The following is a 22,596-nucleotide window of genomic DNA, read 5'->3' as shown; positions in this document are numbered from 1 at the left end:
CCCTGATCATCTTGGTTGCCCTCCTTTGCACCTTTTCCAGTTCTACAATGTCCTTTTTTAGATGTGGTGACCAGAATTGTACGCAGTACTCCAGGTGTGGCCGCACCATAGTTTTGTATAAGGGCATTATAATATTAGCAGTTTTATTTTCAATCCCCTTTCTAATGATCCCTAGCATGGAATTGGCCTTTTTCACAGCTGCCGCACATTGAGTCAACACTTTCAACGAAAGTGGAAAATACCCATCTGAAACCCTGGAGAGTTGCTGCCAACTAGTGTAGACACCATTGAGCTAGATGGATCAATGACTGACTCCGTATAAGGCAGCTTCCTATGACACAAACCATCCTCTACATTCATAGTAAATTGAAATTTTAATCTAGACTCTAATCCGCACACTATCCATTGCACTAAAGTACACAGTACTATACTAGTTACACTGTGAAGAAGTCTGTGAAGATCTCATCTTCCTGCCCAGCTCCATACTAATGCTATTCAGCATAATGTTGGTCATTTGCTTACCTTTATTCATTTAAACCTTCAGTTCTCCCTGTCTGGCAATAAATCCCACTGAACACAGTGGGCAGCATCCAGACTTAAGTTAGTCACAGCTAAGTCCCATTGAAAGTAATGATGTCGATCGTAACTAACTTCTCTCATTGATTTCAATGATGCTTAGTCATGACTGACTTAGTCTGTATGCCCCCCAGTATGCCCGTGAACACCACTTTCTAGGGCAAACAGCATGGGAGAACTATTGCCTCTGTGCTTTGGTTGTGGACTTCCTCTAAGCTTGAATCCCACTGCTGGCCACTGTTGGAAAGGGGATTTTGAGCTAGTTGGACCCTTAGCATGATGCAGCAAGGGACTTTTTGTGCTGAAAGGAGCCAGTTCGGACAATACTGTCCCTGTCTGTGGAGTTTGGAAGGGGATGCATCCCAACACCCTCCCAGCAAGTCTCTTTATTGAGTGAAGGGACTCCTTATCTTAATATTTAAAATTTGCCCCACCCCCCACATATGATAAAGGAACATGTTAGGAGGGCATTAGGATGTCCATGGAGGACTTCCTGACAGGCGCACTGTAAGCACGTCCCTTTCTTAACCAAGTGGTCAGGGATGGTGTCATCCAAACCAGCCCTGTATTCCGTACTTGAACTAAAAGAGTCACTTCACAGGTGGTTTTTTCCCTAGGTTGATATGGAAAAATAAGTGAACTTCATCATATGTGATAGTCATACAAATGTTTTTTCCCCCTGCCATGTATATATGAACAATAAGTAGGCTACAGTAAGGTCGGTGCTTAAACTAAGCTTTTGCTGAAGTGGAGAATTAGCCACACTAATTAATGCTGAGTGCCCATTTGCTGTCTTGTGGATGTAATCTACCATGTGTTTTTTTGGCCTTGCTACACATGTAACAATTATTAACATTTTTTTTTAAAAAAAATGATGATCATGGCTTCAGTCTAGTATTCTCTCATGTCACTTGAATCATTTTACTGAAAATGCTGTGCTAATTATTTCACCATAATGTTTTACTTCCTTCAGAATTTGTAAGTCAAACAGAAGATGCTGCTACTGGAGCTGCTTCAATCATTGTCGATAGTCAAGGTACCTATCTAGGGATATGCTGAATTCTTGAATTATCATTTTCCTATCTGATTCTGAAAGGAAAGGAAATACATGTCAAAACACTCTATCCTGGAATTCTGAAGGCCCAACTAACCTAGTCTGTGCTATGTTCTTAGGTTTGAGCTATATTGTGGTTTTTAATATTCACTGAAAATTACAGTTTATCTATTTATTTAACACATTTGTATACTGCCCAAAACACAAGTCTCTGGGCAGTTTACAACAATAAAAACAACAAATAAAAAGGTTAACACATCACAACAATTTAAAATTTAAAAAAACATTAAAACTATTAAAAACACACTTAAAACTGTTCTGATAAGAACAGCCCTGCTGAATCAGGCCCAAGGCCTATCTAGTCCAGCACCCCATTTTACACAGTGTCCTACCAGATGCTTCTGAGATACCCACAGGCAAGAGGTGAGGGGGAGAAAAATTCCTCCTCTCTGTCCACTCTTTCTACTCCATCCATAATTTTATAAACCTCTACTATGTCTCCTCATGGTCACCTCTTTTCCAAATGGAAAAGCCCTAGATGCTGTAGCCTTGCCTCATAAGGAAGGTGCTGCAGGCCTGTGAATATCTTGGTTGCCTTATTCTGCACCTTTTCCAGTTTTACAATGTCCTTTTAAAGATATGATGACCAGAACTGTATACAGTATTCCAAATGTGGTTGCACCATAGATTTGTATAAGGGCTTTATAGTATTAGCAGTTTTATTTCCAGTCCCCCTTCTAATTATCCAAAAGGCATGGAATTTGCCTTTTTCACAGCTGCCGCACACTGAGTCAACACTTTCAATGAGCTGTCCACCACGACCCCAAGATCTCTCTCCTGGTCAGTCACTGACAGCTTAGACCCCATCAGTGTTTATGTGAAGTTGGGGTTTTTTGCCCCAGTATACATTAAAAACATAAGAACAGCCCTGCTAGATCAGGCCCAAGACCCGTCTAGCCCAGCATCCTGTTTCACACAGTGGCCCACCAGATGCCACTGGAAGCCACAGGCAGGAGTTGAGGGCATGCCCTCTCTCCTGCTGTTACTCCCCTGCAACTGGTACTCACAGGCATCCTGCCTTTGAGGCTGGAGGTGGCCTATAGCCCTCCAACTAGTAGCCAATGATAGACCTCTCCTCAATGAAGTTATCCAAACCCCTCTTAAAGCTATCCAGGTAAGCAAGTGTAAATAACTTTACACTTGTTTACATTGCTCATTGAACCACATTTTCCATTTTGTTGCTTACTTCCCCAGGTTGGAGAGATCCTTTTGGAGCTCCTCACAATCTGTTGTGGATTTCACTGCCCTAAATAGTTTAGTGTCATCTGCAAATTTGACCGCTTCACTGGTTATCCCAACTTTTGAATCAGTTATGGACAATTTAAAGAGTACTGGTCCCAGTACAGATCCCTGGGGGACCCCAGTTCTTACTTCCCTCCATTATGAAAACTTTCCATTTATTCCCACTCTGTGTTTCCTCTCCTTTAACCAGTTACCATTCTACAATTGAACCTGTCCCCTTATCCCATGACTGCTAAGTTTACTCAAGAGGCTTTGATGGGGAACTTTATGAAAAGCTTTTTGGAAGTCCAAGTATACTAGGTCAACTGGATCACTCATCATGCTACCAGTGAAATTGCCAATCACTATTTTTGCTCCATATGTTTTCATAGCAGTATGAAGTTTTAGAGAGGAGAGCTGTGTGTGTGTGTGTGTGTGTGTGTGTGTGTGTGTGTGTGTGTGTGTGTGTGTGTGTGTGTGTTGGGGTATCAAAAGGGGCTGGGAACATCAATGGGGCCTGCAGCATTCAACGGTCCTTATGGAACCATTTCCCAGCGCTGACCCTTCTCCCAATGCTGATTCAAGTTGTTACTACATTTTCAGCTGTTTCAAGTTGTTGCTACATTTTCTACATGTGAGTTAAGTGTAGATTAGCCATTACAAAATCATCCAAAAACATTCATCCAGCCTTACTAGTTTGGAATAGGGAAGGATGGATGGTTGACCTATGACTGATGTCTGTCATCCCTTATCACATTCTGTGGTGTTTTCTTCTAGAGGCTAAATCTGTTAGAAATGAGCAAGGTTTGATAAACAGAAAACAGACATATCTGTATTGGTTAATTCAATCAGATAAGCTGACTTTTCCCAGCATCTGTTGCTTAAGACCAAGGGTAGAACACTATTTGCCTATACAAACCTCCACATGCAACCCAGTAAAGATCAGCACATGGAGACACAGGCTGCAAGCTAGAGAGACCCTTGCATGAATGGAAGACACTTCTGCTTGTGGAAGTCTCCCCTTGATTTCCACTGCATTTCTTTGTGTCCAGGGTTCTGCTGTCGCCGCGGCCCTGCTCCCTGCGTCTAACATCAGACGCAGGGAGCGTTTAGGCATGCCTCCCACATCTGATGTGGGGGCGTGGTTTAGCTTAAAAACGAGACTGTGCAGCCCCATTTGGGAGTTAAATCAACCAGTGCTGTGTTCGCAGCAAAGCCGGAGTGACTCTTCTTGCCTTTTAAAGGCAGGGAGAGCAGCTCTGGCCGTGCTGCAAACACAGCACTGGCTGATCTAACTCCCAAACGGGGCCACACATCTGAAGTCAGACGCGGGGTGTGTCTGGGGCACCAGTCACAGCCCCTGAGGGGTGGCGGCCCGGGTTCTTTGAACCCATCTTGTGTAACATGATATACTAATCTGAATAGTTCCCCAACCATCAGGAGCAGCTTTCAAGAGCCACAAGGAGCTGTAGCAGGACAGTGTAAGTGGAAAAGTTTTGTTGTGTTAAGTCGAGTTGTACTTCTGTTGCTGTGAATCCAATCATTGTTGCTTTTACAAATACAAATACAGTCATGCCTTGCTAACCACAACAGTTCCATTCCGGCAAAACCTCACCATTGGCAAATTCGCAGTTGGCAAGGCATTAAAGTCTATGGGAAATGGGGTTAGAGGAACTGCAGCCACAAAAAGACCTAAAAATAAAGGGGAAATACAAAAAAAAATGCTAAAAATCACCAAAACCCCCGTAATATTTTCAAGAGTCAGCAAGAAGAATGAGCAGATCAGACCTCAGGAAATTCTTCAAACCCCCCAAAATCACTCAAAGGCATTTTAAATCAGCAAGGGACAGCAGGGTCAGCAAGAGGAATGAGCAGATCAAATCTCTGAACCCCCTCAAATCAATGAACAACCCCACCCCAATAAATCACTAAAAAAAACTTGCCAGCAGCAGGCCCTTGGGTCACGGTCGGCAAGACCTGTCAAAATTTCCCATTTACATACATTCAAAAACACAGTTGGTGAGGGATGACTATACAATGAACACAAACACACACACACCCCACTTTTTAACAAAAGTTCCCAATGGGGTTTACATAGATATAATTAATTAATTAATTTAATTAATTAATTAAAATTCTTTTTCTTCCCTTGTAATTTCACCAGCTGGCCAATTTCAACTGACTTGATCACACCACTTTCAACACACACACACACACACACACACACACACACACACACACACACACACCATAAGCTCAACCTTGGTAATAAGTCTGACTGAAACTCTGCAGTTTAGATGCATCTTGAGTGACTCAGGTACCTTATGTTGTGCTGATGCTGAGATTTCAAAACCCAAAAGTGGAGCAAGAAGCAAGCTGACCGCATCGCTTAATTTGCAACCTCAGGCTACTGCTACTGGACAGGACTGACCGTGCTTTGGCACACCCATTACCTGCAGCCGTAACATGGCTGCAGAATTCTATGGACTCTTCTTCTCCATGGTAAACAAGAAATAGCAGCTTGCTCTGTTAGTGTTCAGACACCCAAGGTCAACTGGTGGGTGTAGCTCTGTCTGTGAGCTCCCCCACAATACTCGCATACTGCAAATGTCCAAATACCTCATGCCTGCTAATGCCTCCTTCAGCTCTCTCTCCCTATCATTTTTGTTGTCTGATTGTTTAACCGTTGAACAACAGATCAGTACTCATGAACAATACAATTCACATCCATTTCCAGACCCAGAAACTCTGGACTTTGCTATATGTGAAAACAACCGCAGTACTCTGAACTAGTTAGAATCTGAGGCCTGTAGGGATTCACCTTCAATAAGAACATAACTTTGACTGGTTTGACTATATCATCTCAGTCATTCTTCCCTAATCTGCAGGTATATGTAAAGGAACAGATTTTCATTGTATTAGTATAAAGATTATTTATATGTTACAAAAATGGCGAATACAGCAAATGGTCTTGCACTGAACCTGTAACGTGTGAGAAAGCGACACATGTTGATTTCTCTGTCCACTCGCCTGGCAGGGAGCTGAGCAATTCCCTGCAGTATGTTTTCACTGCTAATGTTCAGAAAGTTATTAATCTGTATCACTGAAGTGGCCCTGAATCGCCAGTGATCCCACTCCTGAAAGAAATTCATACTGAAAATGTGCTCTGTTTCGCCCATCACATGTTTTGAATGAAGCCTCACTGCCTTCTTCAGGTGACATTGCATAGATAATTATAAATATGAATCCTTACTTTGATTTAGTTTGTACATTGGTGGTGATGCTGTGATGTTGAGACCTGGGTGGGTGGGGAAAATGCTCCTCAAGGTAGGGATGTCCCATGAATGCCTTCTCCAGGATCCTTGTGTTATCCTTGCAACTGACTAGCCAAATGATATTGAAGGAAGCATAGTTGTTTGGGGGCCATAATCTTGATCAAGAACTATTTCTCCTTTGTTCACAGGAATGGGATTTGATCAAGAGTGGTAGCAGGTTGTGGTTGATAGCACAGTATCCTGAGAACAGAACTGGGGTGTGGTCTGCGACTGGTCCATGGAATGCCAGTATACAGAGAAGCCCGCACAAGCTTGCTTCAGCTTAACTGTATCTTTTGTCACTAATTAACCATGGCATGGAAAATGAAGTCAGACTTTTTTCCATGCTTGCAGATGCTTGGGTACAAAAGTATTAAGTGTACTTTGATACCAGCAGAAGCTGCTGCTGCTTCTTTTTTACTTTCTGTTAAAGAAGTGACAAGTAAGATCAAAGAAAAATATGTCAAACAAATACTTTGACTTGGGAGGGGAATGGGAAAACGTTACTGAGAATCAAATATAGCTTAATAAACTTGGCAGCTTCTTGCAAGTTCAAAATGTGCATGCTGGATTTTTCAGCACAGGCAGTTGGTAAATACAGAGGAGCTCACATACAGAGCTACACCCACCAGTTGACCTTGGGTGTGTGAACGCTGTTACTGAGCAAGCTGCTATTTCTTGTTTACCACGGAGAAGCCATAGAATTCTGCAGCCATGTTACGGTTGCAGGTAATGGGTGTGCCAAAGCACAGGCAGTCCTGTCCAGTAGAAGTAGCCCGAGGTTGCAAATTATATGACGAGGTCAGCTTGCTTCATGCTCCACTTTGGGGTTTTGAAATCTCAACATGAGCTTAGCATATACAGTATTTCCTGGGGCACTCAAAATGCATCTAAACTGCTGAGTTTCAGTCAGACAGCTAGTAAGCCCCTGGTTTAGAAAAATAACTAGTGTTCAGAATATTAGCCAACATCCAGACTAACACCACCCTGACACAACAGCAGTTTCTGTCTCTTGAAGGGGAGATAATTTTTGGCAAGTTCCCATTCACTCTTTTGGGGGACCCGCAGGGACATGTTTTTAGGAGTCACAGGCAGCGGAGAGGGAAAGAGTGATTGCCAAAAATCCTACTGCCTTGCATGTCAAAAAAAAAAAAAAGCTGTTCTGCCAGGGCAAGCTTAGGAACATAGGAATCTGCCATGTACTGAGTCAGACCATTGGTCTATCTAGCTTGGTATTGTCTACACAGACTGGCAGTGGCTTCTCCAAGGTTGCAGGCAGGAGTCTCTCACAGCCCTATCTTGGAGATGCCAGAGAAGGAACTTCAAACCTTCTGCTCTTCCCAGAGCGCCTCCATCCCCTGAGGGGAATATCTTCCAGTGTTCACACTTCAAGTCACCCATTCATATGCACCCAGGATGGACCCTGCTTAGCTAAGGGGACAGGTCATGCTTGCTACCACAAGACCAGCTCTCCTCTCATCCAACCTTAGTTTGGACGTTGGGCATTGTACATATGTTTAGCACCCCATCTATAAAGATAATAGAAGTTTGCCTGTTTATTATTCTCTAGAGCAATGGTCTTTGCTGTCTCCAAGTCCAGAAATGATCTTTAACCCTCAGCTGCTGCTATACTAGGCTTGTATAGAAAGTAGTGATGTTTGAAGATTTGACCAACATCTTTCCAAACCTCAAAATGTCTAACGTCTGAAAATCTACCCTCTCCCTTTTTTGATATGTGCCTGTCTGAGAGAGAGAGCAACCCAGCCACACTTTTTCATGCTGTGCATAGATGGCTTATCAAATTTTTTGGCATGAGGTTTGGTTGGTGCTCACTCCATTTATCAATGGCCATAGCCCTATTTAGACATTATGTTGTATGAGTGTACCAATGTCTGAACGTGTGTTTGTGTGAATGACTGTACCTGTGTTTCTTTTAAAATTGAACTTGGCCCCTCAAATTTCTGGTACAGATAGGAAGTGTACTGTTGTGTGTCTGTGTTCAACGTAACATGTGCATAACTCTACCTGCATACAGATCTATCTGTGTGCACTGTACACTCATTTGAGTGTTCACCATAATGTCTGAATAGGGCTTTCAATGGCTAGAAATAGAACTTCATGCTCAAAAATTCTTGATGACCAGATGCTGGTTATAAATATCAAGGGGTGCCTTCCTTCCTCATGCACTGTTGAGAGTATTCCAGGGTCATATGACTAGCCTCTGTTGAAGATACTCAACTGGCCTAGCTAGAACTTTGGTGTGTTCCAACAAAACCTTTCCTCTCTTCTTAAGTTTGAACAACTTTTCAACAAATAGTATCACCCATTGCATTGAACTCACATCTCAGTTGTTTTTTGTTTCAGTTTTCCTGGCTCTTTACTAACTGTTCAAATAGCTACTATTAGTTTCTTCCCATGGAAGTTTTTAGAAGCTGTTCAGAGCTCAATATGCAGCCTGGAGGATCTTGGCTGACATGTTAATGTTAGGCAGGTTTCTTCCACTAAGAGTGTCTTTTGGCAAGGAGAACTGGATTTTAACCAAAGTAAGCTTTAACATGTGAATGCTGGAACCACATTTTCAATAGTCTAGTTGCTTTGGAAAGCTTCATCTCCTCCCTGTGAGATCACTATATTATTCTTATCATTGTATTTGAGGGGAGGCTCACTCTGCACGCAAGACACTTTGAAGTGTCTTTCAAGAAAAATATTATGTTCAAAAAGCATGGCTCTCGATTTGCAGCATAAGCTAATCCACAACCAAATGGCCATTCATAATTTGCAAGCTTTGACATCAGCAGTTGGCAAGGCTGGGTTTATGAAGGAATAACTTAATTTTTAATAGTTACACTGTCAAGAGCTGCATTGCTTGCAGCTCTGAGCTTTCTCCACAGCACAACTGGCACAACCAGAAGGAAACAAAACAGGCCACTACACCACTGACACCAAAGTAGTTGGCTACCACCACTAGGGCACCTAAAGGACTCCTCTGGGGAGAACCAGGAGAGGGAGCCAGAGTCTAGGAAGCTCCAGGAGGAACAGGCAAGTTGGAGACAACTCCACAGCCACCATTGCAGCTGCCTCAGCAATTATGCCAGCAGCCACAGCCTCACTCAGCAATCAGCCATAGCCTCACTCAGTGGGGCCTCAGAAAAAGTTCTGGGGCTGGGACATGGCCTTCCTCTCCTAACTGAAGCATCAAGTTAGCAATTATGTGACACAGAAGGCTGGACTTAATGGATGTTTGGTCCATTAATAGATGTTTGGTCTATTGAACGACTTTATCAGTTGTTACAGAGTGGGACCAAGAAGTGGATCCATTAGCAAATATCTGCTGAGGTTCCCTCTTAATGTAGGATTTGGAAATCAAGTGCTATATAAGAGTTTGCCTTTCCAGTCCATGCATGTGATGAAGTGGGCTTCAGCCGACAAATACTCAAATCACAATAACATTTGTTAGAATATCAAATGTTCAGTAGGAGAACTTCTTTTGTGTGAGTTCCATTGAATTAGCAGTTGTGCGATCCTCCCCCCCCCCCCTTTCTCCGTCTTGTAGGTGGCACACAGGAGTTGTTGCCCTTGGTTGTTTTAGTCATTTTTTAAAACCACTGTTTTTCTCCCCCAGGGCAAAATTTTATTGTCATTGTTGCAGGAGCAAATTTGCTTTTGAACTCTGGAGACTTAAAGAGGGCTGCTCATGTCATCTTGGAAGCCAAAGTGATGCTCTGCCAATTGGAAGTAACTCCAGCTATTTCTCTGGAAGCCCTGAAAATAGCTCACTCCAACGGAGGTAATTAAGAAATATGGCTGAATTCAAGCCTCTAGCTTGAGTGGCTTCAAAAGGGGTTTAGACAAATTCACGGACGACAGGTCTATCAATGGCTACTAGTCTGGTGACTATAGGCCACCTCCAGCCTCAGAGGAAAGATGCCTCTCAATACCAGTTGTAGGGGAGCAATAGCAAGAGAGAAGCCATGCCCTCACCTCTCTCCTGTGTGCTTCTCAGGCATGTGGTGAGGCCACTGTGCGTGAAACAGGATGCTGGACAAGATAGGCCTTGGGCCTGATCCAGCAGGGCTGTTCTTATGTGTTTATTCTTCTAATGTGTTTAAGTGTGTTTAAGATTTAAACTTAATAGCTTCAGAACTATTTCTGAAAATCTGCAAAGAAAGGTAACTAGAAATAAACTGCTAGACCGCCAGTATGCTCTAGTGCTTGGACCAGGGAGATCTGGATTCAAATTCCACCCTGACTGTTTATTCACTTCATTGACATGGGCTCTCTTGGCCTCAGCTGCCCATCTGTAAGTGGTAGTTAAACTAAAGACACCTATATGTATTTTTTTTAAAAAAATCTTGTTCTTCCTTCAAGGAGTTCAGGGCACTGCACATCTCTCTTCTTTTCTCTCTTTCTTCTTCTCCCTCCACCCTCCAACCAGGCTTGTGCATGAACTGGTTCGGCGCCTCCTTAGGGAAGCACCGAACCAGCTCAGGCACCTGCAGCCAAACCGGTTTGGCAGTGTGGGCAGTGGTTCCCTTAAGAAGCAAGTAAGCAGGTCCTTACCTGCTTTGCTGCCGCCCCACCACTTTTCTGTGCATGGCGCTCGCTCTACCAAAGGTCATGTGTGACTGCAGTGTTGTCTGCTGCAGCCTACCTATGGCATTGGCATGCACCTTTGGTAGAGCGAGTGCTACACCTGAAAAAGCGGCAGCGGAGCAGGTAAGGATCTGCTCACCTGCTTTTTAAGAGAACTGCTCCCCGCCACGGCTGCCCAAGCCCGTTAAGGCACATCCCTATTCCCCACAATCCTGCAATGTAGGCTAGGTTGAGTAACAGTGGCTTACCTACAGCATAGTACCCCGCCAATCCAAGAGTGGGGCACATGCGCTCATTCCATACCTTTCCAAACCAAGTCCACACTGCTAACGAGCTCACAGAGGCTCCATTGCTACTAACAACTGCTTCACTGCTGTAGCAATGAACATCCTATTAAAAGCATGGCCACAGCTATGAGGCAGTTGTTCATAGCAGCAGAGACTCTGTGGGTTCATTAGCAGCACGGATGTGGTTTGGAGAGGTATAGAATGAATGCATGCACCAAATTATTGGATTGGCAGGGTGCTGCATTATTTATATCCCACCTACTGACCCAAAATCATCCGGATAGCTTTGTGGCTTGTAAGAATTTATTTAAATAATTTAAGTGTTTCTCTCTGGGCTTGGTCACAACCTCAGCAGAGACACTTTTGCTCAGAAGATAGGAACCTCCCAGGCCATTCACTCTGACAACTGGCAAGAAAATGATCAGACCTTACCGTTTCCATACAGTGTATTAAGAACTTGCCACTAATCAAGGAAGGGATGCAGCAGAAATGGTGCAATTGCTTATATCAACTGGTTGAAGGTGGTCAGTTCTTGGAGCAGGCTTGCTCCAAAGAACTGGGGCCCCTTTTTACATCCATCTTACTGTTTTTGTATCCTAACCCTTACCCTACCACGTCAGAACTTCTCCATCAATTGTTGACAAGTATTTTGATTGGTTCAAACACTAGTTCCTCAAACTTGTGTATCCCTGATTGGTTATTCCCTCCTGTTCATGTGCCTGTTACATGTTGCTTTCCTTTACCTCAGCTATGTGTCACCAGTACTTTCTCATTTCTCTGTGTCCTTGTGGAACTCTCCTCCCAATATCCCCTCTATGTTGCAAGGCCTATACTTCCTGAGCAACTGTTACCTGTCTTCCAATATTGCCACATCTTGAGCTAGAAAATACCTCTCAGCTACATTGACTGTAAGAGAGCAAGAGGGCAGAGTAAGGCCAATATTCTCTTCTGCTGCTGCAAGTTTGGCTTTCAGCTGCATAACTTCTACCTTCCCTCATCAACAATTATTTCTAATATAATAATAAAATAATGCAACTCAATTTCTAACAGTGGAGTGAGGATTTGAATGTGGATCTCTAAGGTCACACTCTCTACACATGATACTGTCTTGGCTCTCACACACGCTATTCTGCATGAACGAACAGCAAATTACCAGCACAGGGACTGGCACAGTTGACATCTGGCTTGCAGGTGTGAGCATGCCGGTCAGCTGTGCAAGCAGTGCCATTGCTGGAGAAAGATGAAGACTGATAGCATCCATGAAGAGAAGAGATCCTTTCTCTTTACTTTTTTTTAAAAACCCAATTTAATTTTATCACTGTCCAAGTCCCTGATCAAAGCCTGTCTTAGCTGATCAAAGCAGCAGGGCCACTCCCATTCAGCCCTCCGCCTACAGAGCTGTTGCAAGAATGGAGGATGATAAACTGAGGATTTCCACGTTGTCAGTGCTGTAATAAGCAAGTTCTTCTTACATTCCCTGCTTTCCGTTGAACGAAGCTGCCCCTGTCCCCTCTGCTCACGTACTTGGAAAAATGTTGCATTGAAATTAATGAGGCTTCTAAGTAAATGTGCTGCAGGACTTGCAGTATAAGAGTAGGGAGAGAAATAGAAGAAAGAATAAATATAGGTTTCATTGTGATAGGCAAGTATTAAAACAAAAAGACAAATCCCATTGGCTGAGCAGGCAAAGCTTTGGTGCAAGTGACTGCGTCACTAGGAACCACCATAGGAGCATGTACCATCTGCTGTCACCATGAGACCCACACGCCAGCAAATCTATGGCCACCTCTGCCCCAGATGACAAGTGATACATGTTAAAATGCCTTGTCTAATCAGATCCCCATAAACACTTTGCTAGCACTGCAAAATCTTAAACCGCCCTCCCAGCTGGAGTGTGTTAGTGGCACTTCCTGTCCTTTTAGTCTGCAGCACCCTCATGTTTAATGCAGTAGTTTTATGTTAGGAAGCACACTAGACTATTTTCGTGTTAACAGATGCACACCCAGATGCCATGCTCAGAAGAAGCAGGGAACTGAAGAAACGGAAGCTTGCGGCTGTGAGCCCTCTTGTTCCCATTCACTTCTGTCAGTTTTATCGGCTACAAATTGACGGCATTAGTCTTGCTGATGTGTCATTGTCCTACTGCTAGTTGTTAAACGATCCCCATGGCAGTTTTTCCGCAAGTGTAGGAGTGCTGGCCTCTGTTTTGACTGGCGGGATGCCAGGGCGGGTTGTTAAATCAGGCATAGCAAAGCAACTGTAGCACTTCGACTTGAATACTCTTACTCTTGTTCCTTTTTACAAGTTAAACATAAAAGAGCTGTCATTGCACAGTTGTGGGCCCTGGCTTCACAGCAGTGTCTAAAGAGAAGCATTACTTCACCCACCATTCTGCATATATAGGCCATCTCCTGCCAACTTAAGAGTCCAACCCACCCACTCCCCTGGAAAAATGCTTGCCTTCTTTTTCCTTTGTACAAGCAGTCGAGACATGAGCCACCATACAGGTGCAGTGTGGAGCTGCGTGGACCAGGGGGATAAGTCTTTGCAGGGTGGAGATAGGTCGGAGGGCTTTGCGTCGCCAATCGCTGAGTTACAATAGTGCAACTTGGACAGGGGACTTGACAGCAGAGGTGAGCTGTGTCTGATTTCTGTCCCAAGCAACAGACCCAAGACCACTGCTACCCCACCCTGTCTTGGGGAGTTCTTTTTGAAGCTGATGCTTGGCCATCAAGTGTGGGCTCAGCCTGATTCACTGGCTTTATAAGGGAGAGGGAAGCAGCCAATGCAGAGGCTGGTCCCTTCCTCTGGTCAAAGGCAGGGAGTGGCAGGAGGAGGAGGATGGGGCCATAACTCAGTGGTAGGACATCTGCTTTGCAAGCAAAAAGTCACAGGTTCAATCCCAGGCATCTTCAGGTAGGGCTGGGAGGGACTGCTTTGGAGAGCTGCTGCCAGTCATTGTAGATCATGCTGAGCTAGATGGACCAGTGATCTGACTCCCCAGAAGGCAGCTTTCTATGTTCCTATAAGGGTGATTCAACTCCCTCCCCGCCATATCTGAGGCCACAGCAGAGGCTGCAACAGTGGATCATGTACAAGCTATTTGCTAACCTTTCCACCCTGGTGTGTATTGATTGAGCTAGAAAATCTATTGTCAAGTACCATCTCACAAACGTTAGAATAGAGGGGGTTGTATGCCCTGTCCTTTCTGCCTGAACGTTCTTGATTATAATCACACAAATTACCTCCTTATTTCTGCTTCTGCTTTCTTTCCTCCGTGTGTCTTAAATCATACTGTGAAGCTCTTTCATTTCTTACTGTATTATCTGCTGGTGGTGTCCACATGGAATAGTTGCACCACTGTAAACACTGCCAGGAGAGCTCACGTCTTTTAGGGAGGCTCAAACAATTGAGTCCAGGAAGTTCTTGGTGCCCAAAGTTTGAGAACGGCTCAACAGCTAGCTGAGTGGGTAACCCTGCAGAGTTAATATATTACCTGAACTTTATGGGTCATGCCTGACTATTTGCTTTAGATCATATGGAATGATGATTCTTTGGGATAACTGACAATATTAATAGGATGTAGCCCATCAAGACTGTATGGAAAGAAGAATCATATAATTCTGTGCATGTCATGATATTGGCCTGGATAGGGATAGTCAAAGGGCTAGTTTCATTACTTTGTTTTTTTACTAAAAAAAACAACAAACCACAAAAGAAAATGATGAGTTAGCGTGCAAATTAAGGAATTAATTCAGTTAGGTGTTTTGTTTTTTTCATTTTAGAACTTGGCCATAGGTCTGTAGTTTGATTACCATTCTGCTCCATGTTTAGAGTTCACATGCTATCAAGTCACAAACATACCATGATTCAAAAAATGGGCTGATTTTATGGGTGTTGAATGTACAAAGTACACTTCACATTCTAAGAAAGTTGATGTAAAAAAATTCACTGACCAGAACTTCCAGATCTAAAGAACAGTTCCTAATTTAGGTATCAAAATTAGTTCCTAATTTAGGCACTTTTTTCTTCATGAACGCTACCACCTTTTAAGATCATTGCAGGAGGTCCGGGCGCAGTTGCCACCAGCTAACTTGGTGGCGACCCAAAACCAGGCCTTGTCTAGGGTTGCCCCTAGGCTCTGGAACACCCCTCTCTCCAAATGAAATCAGAATCTCCCCATCTGTGGTTTTCAAAACAGCTTTTGAAAACACACCTGTTTCATCAGGTTTTTAGCTTATGATGTTTTATCATTTTATTTATGGAAATTGTAATCTGCTTTATATGATTTTTAGGATTTAGTTGCTGTTTGTTTAAATTGTAAGCCACCCTGAGATTTTATAGAGGGTGGTATATACATGAGTTAAATAAATAATTAAATAATATAAATAATATAAATAAATAAAAATACCCAGGCCTGGGTCAGGTAGTCCAACAAGCCACAGTGATCTTTGAACCCCTGTGATTTAAGAGATACCAACAACCAAGAGTCTCAAACTACAGTTTGGCTTTGGTTTAATGGGATCACTTAAACCAGTTTCCTGGTGCAGACGTCACAGGAAACTATGCTTTAACAAACCAGGCAACTTTGCATTTACATTTACAAACCAGGAAGCTTTGCATTGCTTTTGCATGAGTATATGAGAGGAAGAGGAAAGAGGAGTGCATGGGCTTGTTGGATGTCTGAACCAGGCCAATGCATGTTTAGTGAAGTAAATAATATTTGTGAATGAATGCTCAATAGAAATGTTATCCTAATTGCTAGGTTTCTAAACAAGGGTCTAAAAACCAGATGTTTGATCCACAAGGTACAATGCTACACAGGCACTGGACACATAGTATTTACAATGAATAAACTATTACAGCCCAATATTCACAAGTCGAGATTAATTATAGAACGCAACTGACACAACCTGAACCTTCCTTTCTGCTTCTGTTTCACTAGTTCCCCACCATATTTATCCTTCTTTTGTGTGCCGTTTTTCCTCATAACAGTTAAAGCAGTTGCTCCATATCCAACATTCTCAAAATAAGAATACACTTAGTCAAATGCACTTCAGTGCTTTACACTGCTACTCTGTCAATTCTAAACACTTGGCATTCAGTGTTTGGTGATGTGTTTATAGATATAGAGGAGGCGTTAATGGGTGCTAAACAGGAATTGTTATACAGAGGAGAAGCAAGAGCAGTCAAAATTGATTCCTTTAAATGAAAAGAGTTTCAAACTCTGTGTAGTACAAAAGAGTGGGAGGCTGTCATTCTATAGGCCACCTCAGGATAAAGGTTGCTGAGTCCTCAAGGTAACCAAAATTCAGATTATTAAGTTACTGCTCTGAAAGATGGTTTCCTTTATATGTGTAGCAGATTATAGCCTTTGTCTCAGAGCAAGCTCAGGTGAGGGAAAGAAATGTTGACTCATCCCTGCAGAGCTTTCTGGCAAAGGCTGCTCCTAAAAATCATCTTTATTTCTGGTAGGTTCTAAAGGCTGCCACTACTACTCGCTTATCGACAGAGCTTGACACCCACCACCACCTGGGCTTGGTTGAAAAACCTAGGGAAAACTCTCTTTATTATACTATTGGAAAAGTACACAAAAATCCTCCATGTCCAAGCCTACAAGGGGTGAGAAAACTAATAGTTGCTGAGCTCCTGAAGCATGTTTTGCACCAGAGAAAAAGCCCCCTTTCAACCCCCCCTTTCGCCTGAGTTAAAAATCCACTCTGATGAACCTTGTAGAAGAAAAGAAAAACAGGTTTATTCAAATGCTACAGACTGCCTCCATCTGAGGCTTCCCCACCTTTCAGTTACAGGTAAAAATACTCAGTAGGTTACAAGAATACTTCAAAAAGCACCCCAGATGAAATTGGGGCGGCACACTTTAAAAATCATGGTTACCCAGTTGCAAGGAACAGGTATGTAGGAAAATACAAACGCACATTTAAAACTTACAGAGTCTTTTATAACGCCCTAGCTGGATGGCTGATGGCTAGTGTTTTTTTAGTTTAGTTACATTGCAGATAAACAATAATAGATCAGTATCAGGGATATACAAAGCACACACAAAAGAAAACAGAAAGTCTAATGCAAAATTTGACTAAACAAACTTTCCCTAGACTAAACTTTCAGAAGCCAAAGTCTTGTCTTCCTTTGTCTTGAACTTACAAATCCTGGATGAGAATTCAAGCTTCCTGCCCTCCTGTCTTTCAAGGAGCTGCAGAGGTCATTCCATGAGAGAAATCTCCAGGCTAGCTTTTGACCATGAGGGAGCAAAACTCCATTGCTCCTCAGTAAGCCTTTTTGCCCGTGCTTCCCTCACCTCCAGCCTAGCTTCTTCTTACAAAGAATTCTTCTCTTTCTCCCAACTCACTCGGTCCCACCTACCTGGTGTGCTGATTGGCTGAGCTCTGAAGTTCACCAGACTGTCAGTCTGGACAGGGTTAACTTCAGATTAACTCTTTAGGGGTGGGCTGGCTGGTCACTACAATATGGAACAATGATCCACCCAATAAAGCACATAATGTTCATGAAGAGGTGAGTTTTTTGCTTTAATTCATATAATTTCATTAGCTAAGGGCCAATCTACACTTTGGGTCAGTTCTCAATCTTTCAGATGTTGGAAGGAGTGGAATCTAGGGCTACTGGAGCCACACATACTCCCATTTTTGCAAATGTGAGAACTCAGAAAGGATCACTGCTGCCAAGTTGGCAACGCACCAGCCCAAACTCCTCCCAGCATCTGTAATCTTATGTCTGATATGAGGAGGAGGAGCTTGGGCCAGTTCATTGCCAACCTGTAGCCATATTTTCTGAGTTCTCATGATCACAAAACAGGAGCACGCGTAGCTCCAAAAGCCCTAGATTCTGCACCTCCAGATTGTGTGAACCAGCCTTTTATCTTAAACAGGTGATTTGGTCTAGCCTTATTGTTTTTTGAAACTCAAATAGGAGCAGCAGGGTTGGGGAGATTTTGGATTGGAACCACAGTGCTCAGAATAGGAAAGTTGAACCCTTTCCTGCTGTACCATTGTCCTGATCAAGCTCTCCCCAAACTGCTATCTGAATAATAGTTTTAAAAAGAAAACACAAGGCTTAGAGAATGCCTTCTTTGTTATGAGTCCCACTGCCTGTTGAGATCATCTGCGGAGGGCCATGTGCATTTGCCATCAGCTTGTCTGGTGGCTATGTAGGGACAGGCCTTCTCCATTGCTGCCCCGAGGCTTTGGAATACACTCCGTCCTGAAATAAGAGTCCTCACATCTCTGGCAGCTTTAAAAAGGATTGTTAAGAGACATTTGTTCATCCAGGGTTTGAATTAGACTTCTAGAATTTATCATTGTTTAAAATTTTTAAAATTGTTTTAATCTGTGTTGTTTTATTGTAAACTGCCCAGAGATGTGAGTTTTGGGTGGTATATAAATATGTTGAATAAATAATAACAAACAAACTATGCATTTAACATAATGTGTGATTTGGTCCTGAATGACTTTCCTCATAGCTCCAAATGTCAACAGTGGTGAACTGCCTTGCTGAATAAAATATCTTCAAGAAATTCTAAATGAATTTGAACTTTCTGTTATCCAAATTCAGTGGAAACTCAACTTTTTGACAGAGGCATAATTATAATATCTGGTCTTAAATTATTGTGATAAAAGTTGCACTCTGTTTTGTATTATCAGAAAACAGGATATTTTACTGGCGTTTTATGTGTCTGCAAGTAATGTGTATATCTGGGGTGGGGGGAATGTGGAGCTGAAAGTGCCTTAGCCATAACAACACAGAGTGCTTGCTGGGTTCTGGCCAATTATTCATATTTGAGCATTACATGCCATTGATTTAGTTAACATTTTCCATTCTGTTACAGTGAAGACTTTATTTAACCCTGCTCCAGCTCTTGCTGACCTAGATCCACGATTTTATACCTATTCTGACATCATCTGCTGCAATGAAAGTGAGGTAAATACAGATGCCACTGGGTCAGATGAATCTGGACAAATGGGATTTCAAAGTAATCTCGGTTTATTCTGCCTTGGAATACAAAACATGTTCAGATTCTGAAATGCTGTCTTGCACCATGAGCTTGATGGTTTTACTGAAAATAACCTGAAAGTACCTGAAACAGAATGGATGAACTTTAAAGAGATCCGTGACTCCACTTTACTGGCAGCAGTGAATTACCAAAACAGGAGTAAACATACAATTTGCACTTCTGCTCTAGAATGCCATTTATTGAAGGCAATCTATACCATTTCCTCTTCTCAACACCTCGAGTTTGCTCTTTGTCCTCTTCCCTTCATACAATATTCCCTACATCTAACATGGAGCCAGAATTAAATCCTGGCTTCATTCAGCTAGGGATGTGCATGGACCAGTCTGGAGCCCATTCTAAGGGCCTCCAGATCTGGGGCCGGTTCTGCGGTTCGACGCGGAGCAGGGGGGGTGGATCTTTAAGGGTGGGGGAGGGTAAACTTACCCCTCCCGCCACTTTTCCCCCTCCAGCTCTCGCTGCTTTGTAAGCATTTGGGGTGGCAGGGTACCTTCCTGCCACCCCTACCCCCATTCCTCGTCAAAAGGCTTCAAAAGCCTCACTGCGTGTGTGCACGTCGCACACGTGTCATGTCCTGCGTTGCGTGCATGCACACGTTGGGCGTGCGCACGTGCTTTTGAAGCCTTTTGACGAGGAACAGGGGTAGTGGAGGCAGGAAGGTACCCTGCCGCCCCAAATGCTTACAAAGCGGCGAGTGCTGGAGGGGGGAAAGTGGCGGGAGGGTTAAGTACACCCTCCCCACCCTTAAAGAGCCCCCCTCCCCAGTGCAGGACTGGTTCCGTGGACACCACTACATTCAGCATTCCCTAGGCTTGGATACACTCCCCCCTCCCTTCACATACAAGGGAAGGAAGAATTCTACTTCTGATCCTAGCTGAGAACCAGCCAGGATCATCTACTGGGCCCAGTAGCAGTCCTGGCTTATTCTAGACAGAGGCGTTATTCACATGGGTGGGTGGGGGAGTGGGCTGTCCTTACCTTCCCCCCCAGGTGAGCAAATGATCCCTGCTGGGAGCGCTGACCACACTCCCACACAACCCAATCTTCGGAGGCCGGGACAACATGGTGCATTGGGGGATTCCCCTGAAGGACAGGCACACAGGTTGCAAGCAATCTGTGCTGGCACACGATTCTGGAGCCTGGGTTAATGGAATGCTTACTCTGTTAACCCCGGCTCAAAGCTGGGCATGAAAGCTGGGTTTAGAGCCGCGGCAGTGCCGGCAACCATATGGATCCCAGCAGTTCTTACGAGCAGCCAAGCTCAGGTTTGGCTACCTAAGCCTGGGCTTGGCTGCTTGTGAGAATAGCCTCAGAGTTTCAAAATAAATCAGGATCTGAAATTGGAATACAACTTCTCCCCCCGCTCCTTAAGTGGAAAAGGAAAGGGAGAGCAGATACACTTGAAGCTGGGGCTATTGTATGAAGTGAGAATTCTAATGCTGCCTTTATGTTACATCTGAATCGGGCCAATGAGTCTATTGGAGAGATGAAAGAGCAACAGTAAAGGAAACCTTGAAGGTGCATTAGAAATGTTTTTTGTTATATGACCCAAGGAACCTGCACCCCTATTCAGCTAGCTATGCTAAAAGGAGAGCATTTCTCCCCCAGAGTATCCATTCATTCTCCTTGAATGGATACTCTTCCTCTGAGGCACTGATAAAATCTAGTAAACTTTGAAATATATAGAAGGCTGTCCGGCTTTATCAGTGCCCTTGAAGAAGAGTATCTGTGCTTGAGATGGATTGGACATCATCATCATCATCATCATCAAATGTGTCTTTGAGGTTTCCTTTCCTGTTGCTTCTACTCAGGTATCTCTCTCTTTTCCTTTTGTAAAGTAGATGGGAGATAGTCCAAGCCCAGCTCTCTGTCCAGACTAGTTCTCATGCATCCACAGAATGTGGACCACGATAGTAATTCCAAAGGTTATCCCAAGTATGCAAAAGGGTATGTTGAATGTAGCCCGAGGTTTACTTCCCATTGAGCTCAGCATGTTGAGAAAATCAAGTGACAGATCCCACCTAAAATATTTGTGGATAATTTAGTAGAATTGTTATATGTTTTGAGATTCAGTAATAGAGGTTTAAAGAGGTTGCTGCACCATGGCTTCTGCGGATAGACGGATGCTGGAATATGACAGTAGGAAAGAGTGTAATCATAGATGAAACAGACACGGATGATGTCTCTAAATACCTGGTCTTGCCATTTCTTCAACTTAGCAGGCTTTGGGAGGTAGTTTTGGGTTTGTTTTCGCCATTCAACTAGTGCTAGTATTTAAAGAGGAACAATTCGTTGTACAAGTATTCCTCCCATGTCAGTTGAAGCAGAGGCACAGACTCTGAATGTTGTGGTATGCTGAACTGAAAATTCAACTGGCTGGCAAGCAAGAAATAGAGGTTTACTTATCTATCGGTAGACCTTTTGGCCTGGAGAAGGAAATGCGACTAAGGCAGAGGTTCTCAAGCTTGGGTCCCCAGATGCTGTTGGAATACTGCTCTCATCTTCCCCCTGTGACATATAGCCAGAGGCCCTTGTGGCTGAGGACAATGGGAGCTGTACTCCAACAGCATTTGGGGACCCAAGTTTGAGAACCCCTGGGCTAAGGAAAATGAAATTTAGCTTCAGTCACTCCCATAAAATATTTATCATGGAAAAGAAAACTGGAGTGCATCCAGATTAACATCTTTGTGACTCCTTGCACTGACTAGCCATCTAGTTTGAGAGGAAGTGGAAATGTATGCCCCATTGCCAGTGCCAACTGTGAAGCTTCTGCTAGGCATCTTAATAATTCATATGGTGTACATGTAATTGTCCATTTATGATTGGCTGATAGCAACAGTTATGGGATTAGGAAGTTTCTGTTACTCATCTCCTCAACAGCAAATTCTGTGACATTCCAAAGCCTTGGGAATCTCAAATGTAACAGCAAACTCTTCTATAAAGACCATGTCCTCTGAATCTTTATTGGATAGAAGCACATGATTTCTAATGCCCATCCTCGGAATACTCTGGATATTTTAGCAACCACGAATATTTAGTATTCTAAAACAGCTTGTTCCTTACTGATTTTTGTACTAGGAAGAAGCATAAACAAGTTTTTGATATCAATGGTGTATCGACCACGAAGGGCATTTTGCAATCTGTGTGTGATGTGTGTATGTCCTGGAGGTTTTTTGAGTTCCTGGTTGCTTCAATAATAACTTTTATTTGTGCACATCTTAATTCTTTGTGGTTCATATGCCGAATACTGAAAACACATCTTGCAAGGTTATCAGTTCCTGGTTTTTTTGCTTACCTTGTAGTTTGAGCTTTTTTCTGTCTCTTCCCAGAAAGATCAAGCCTGTTGAAACTGGCTTGTTAATTCACTGTGCACCAGATGTAGCAGAGCCTAATCCCTGAGGTTTGCCCAGGAATGTGCTGGTTCTCTATTCTCCCTAATGCTTCTAA

The 22,596-nt window shown here is 43.3% G+C and overlaps 1 protein-coding gene across 8 annotated transcripts in view; it reads left to right on the top strand.

Annotated features, from left to right (window-relative positions):
- Nucleotides 1-22,596, top strand: part of RBKS (ribokinase) — a 96,320-nt gene that overhangs the window by 37,126 nt on the left and 36,598 nt on the right. For 7 of the 8 annotated variants that reach the window (XM_053306088.1, XM_053306018.1, XM_053306067.1 and 4 more), the window contains 3 exons: nt 1,550-1,612; nt 9,848-10,012; nt 18,967-19,058. In XM_053306088.1, the coding sequence (XP_053162063.1) occupies nt 1,550-1,612; nt 9,848-10,012; nt 18,967-19,058 (320 nt within the window). The remainder of the gene's footprint in view (nt 1-1,549; nt 1,613-9,847; nt 10,013-18,966; nt 19,059-22,596) is intronic. The other variant, XM_053306077.1, reaches the window with a different exon arrangement.

This window comes from Hemicordylus capensis, chromosome 1 (assembly GCF_027244095.1).
Source record: "Hemicordylus capensis ecotype Gifberg chromosome 1, rHemCap1.1.pri, whole genome shotgun sequence".
Classification (NCBI taxonomy): Eukaryota; Metazoa; Chordata; class Lepidosauria; order Squamata; family Cordylidae; genus Hemicordylus; species Hemicordylus capensis.
The sequence above is the reverse complement of the archived record's forward strand: the minus strand, read 5'-3'. Positions and strand labels throughout refer to the sequence as shown.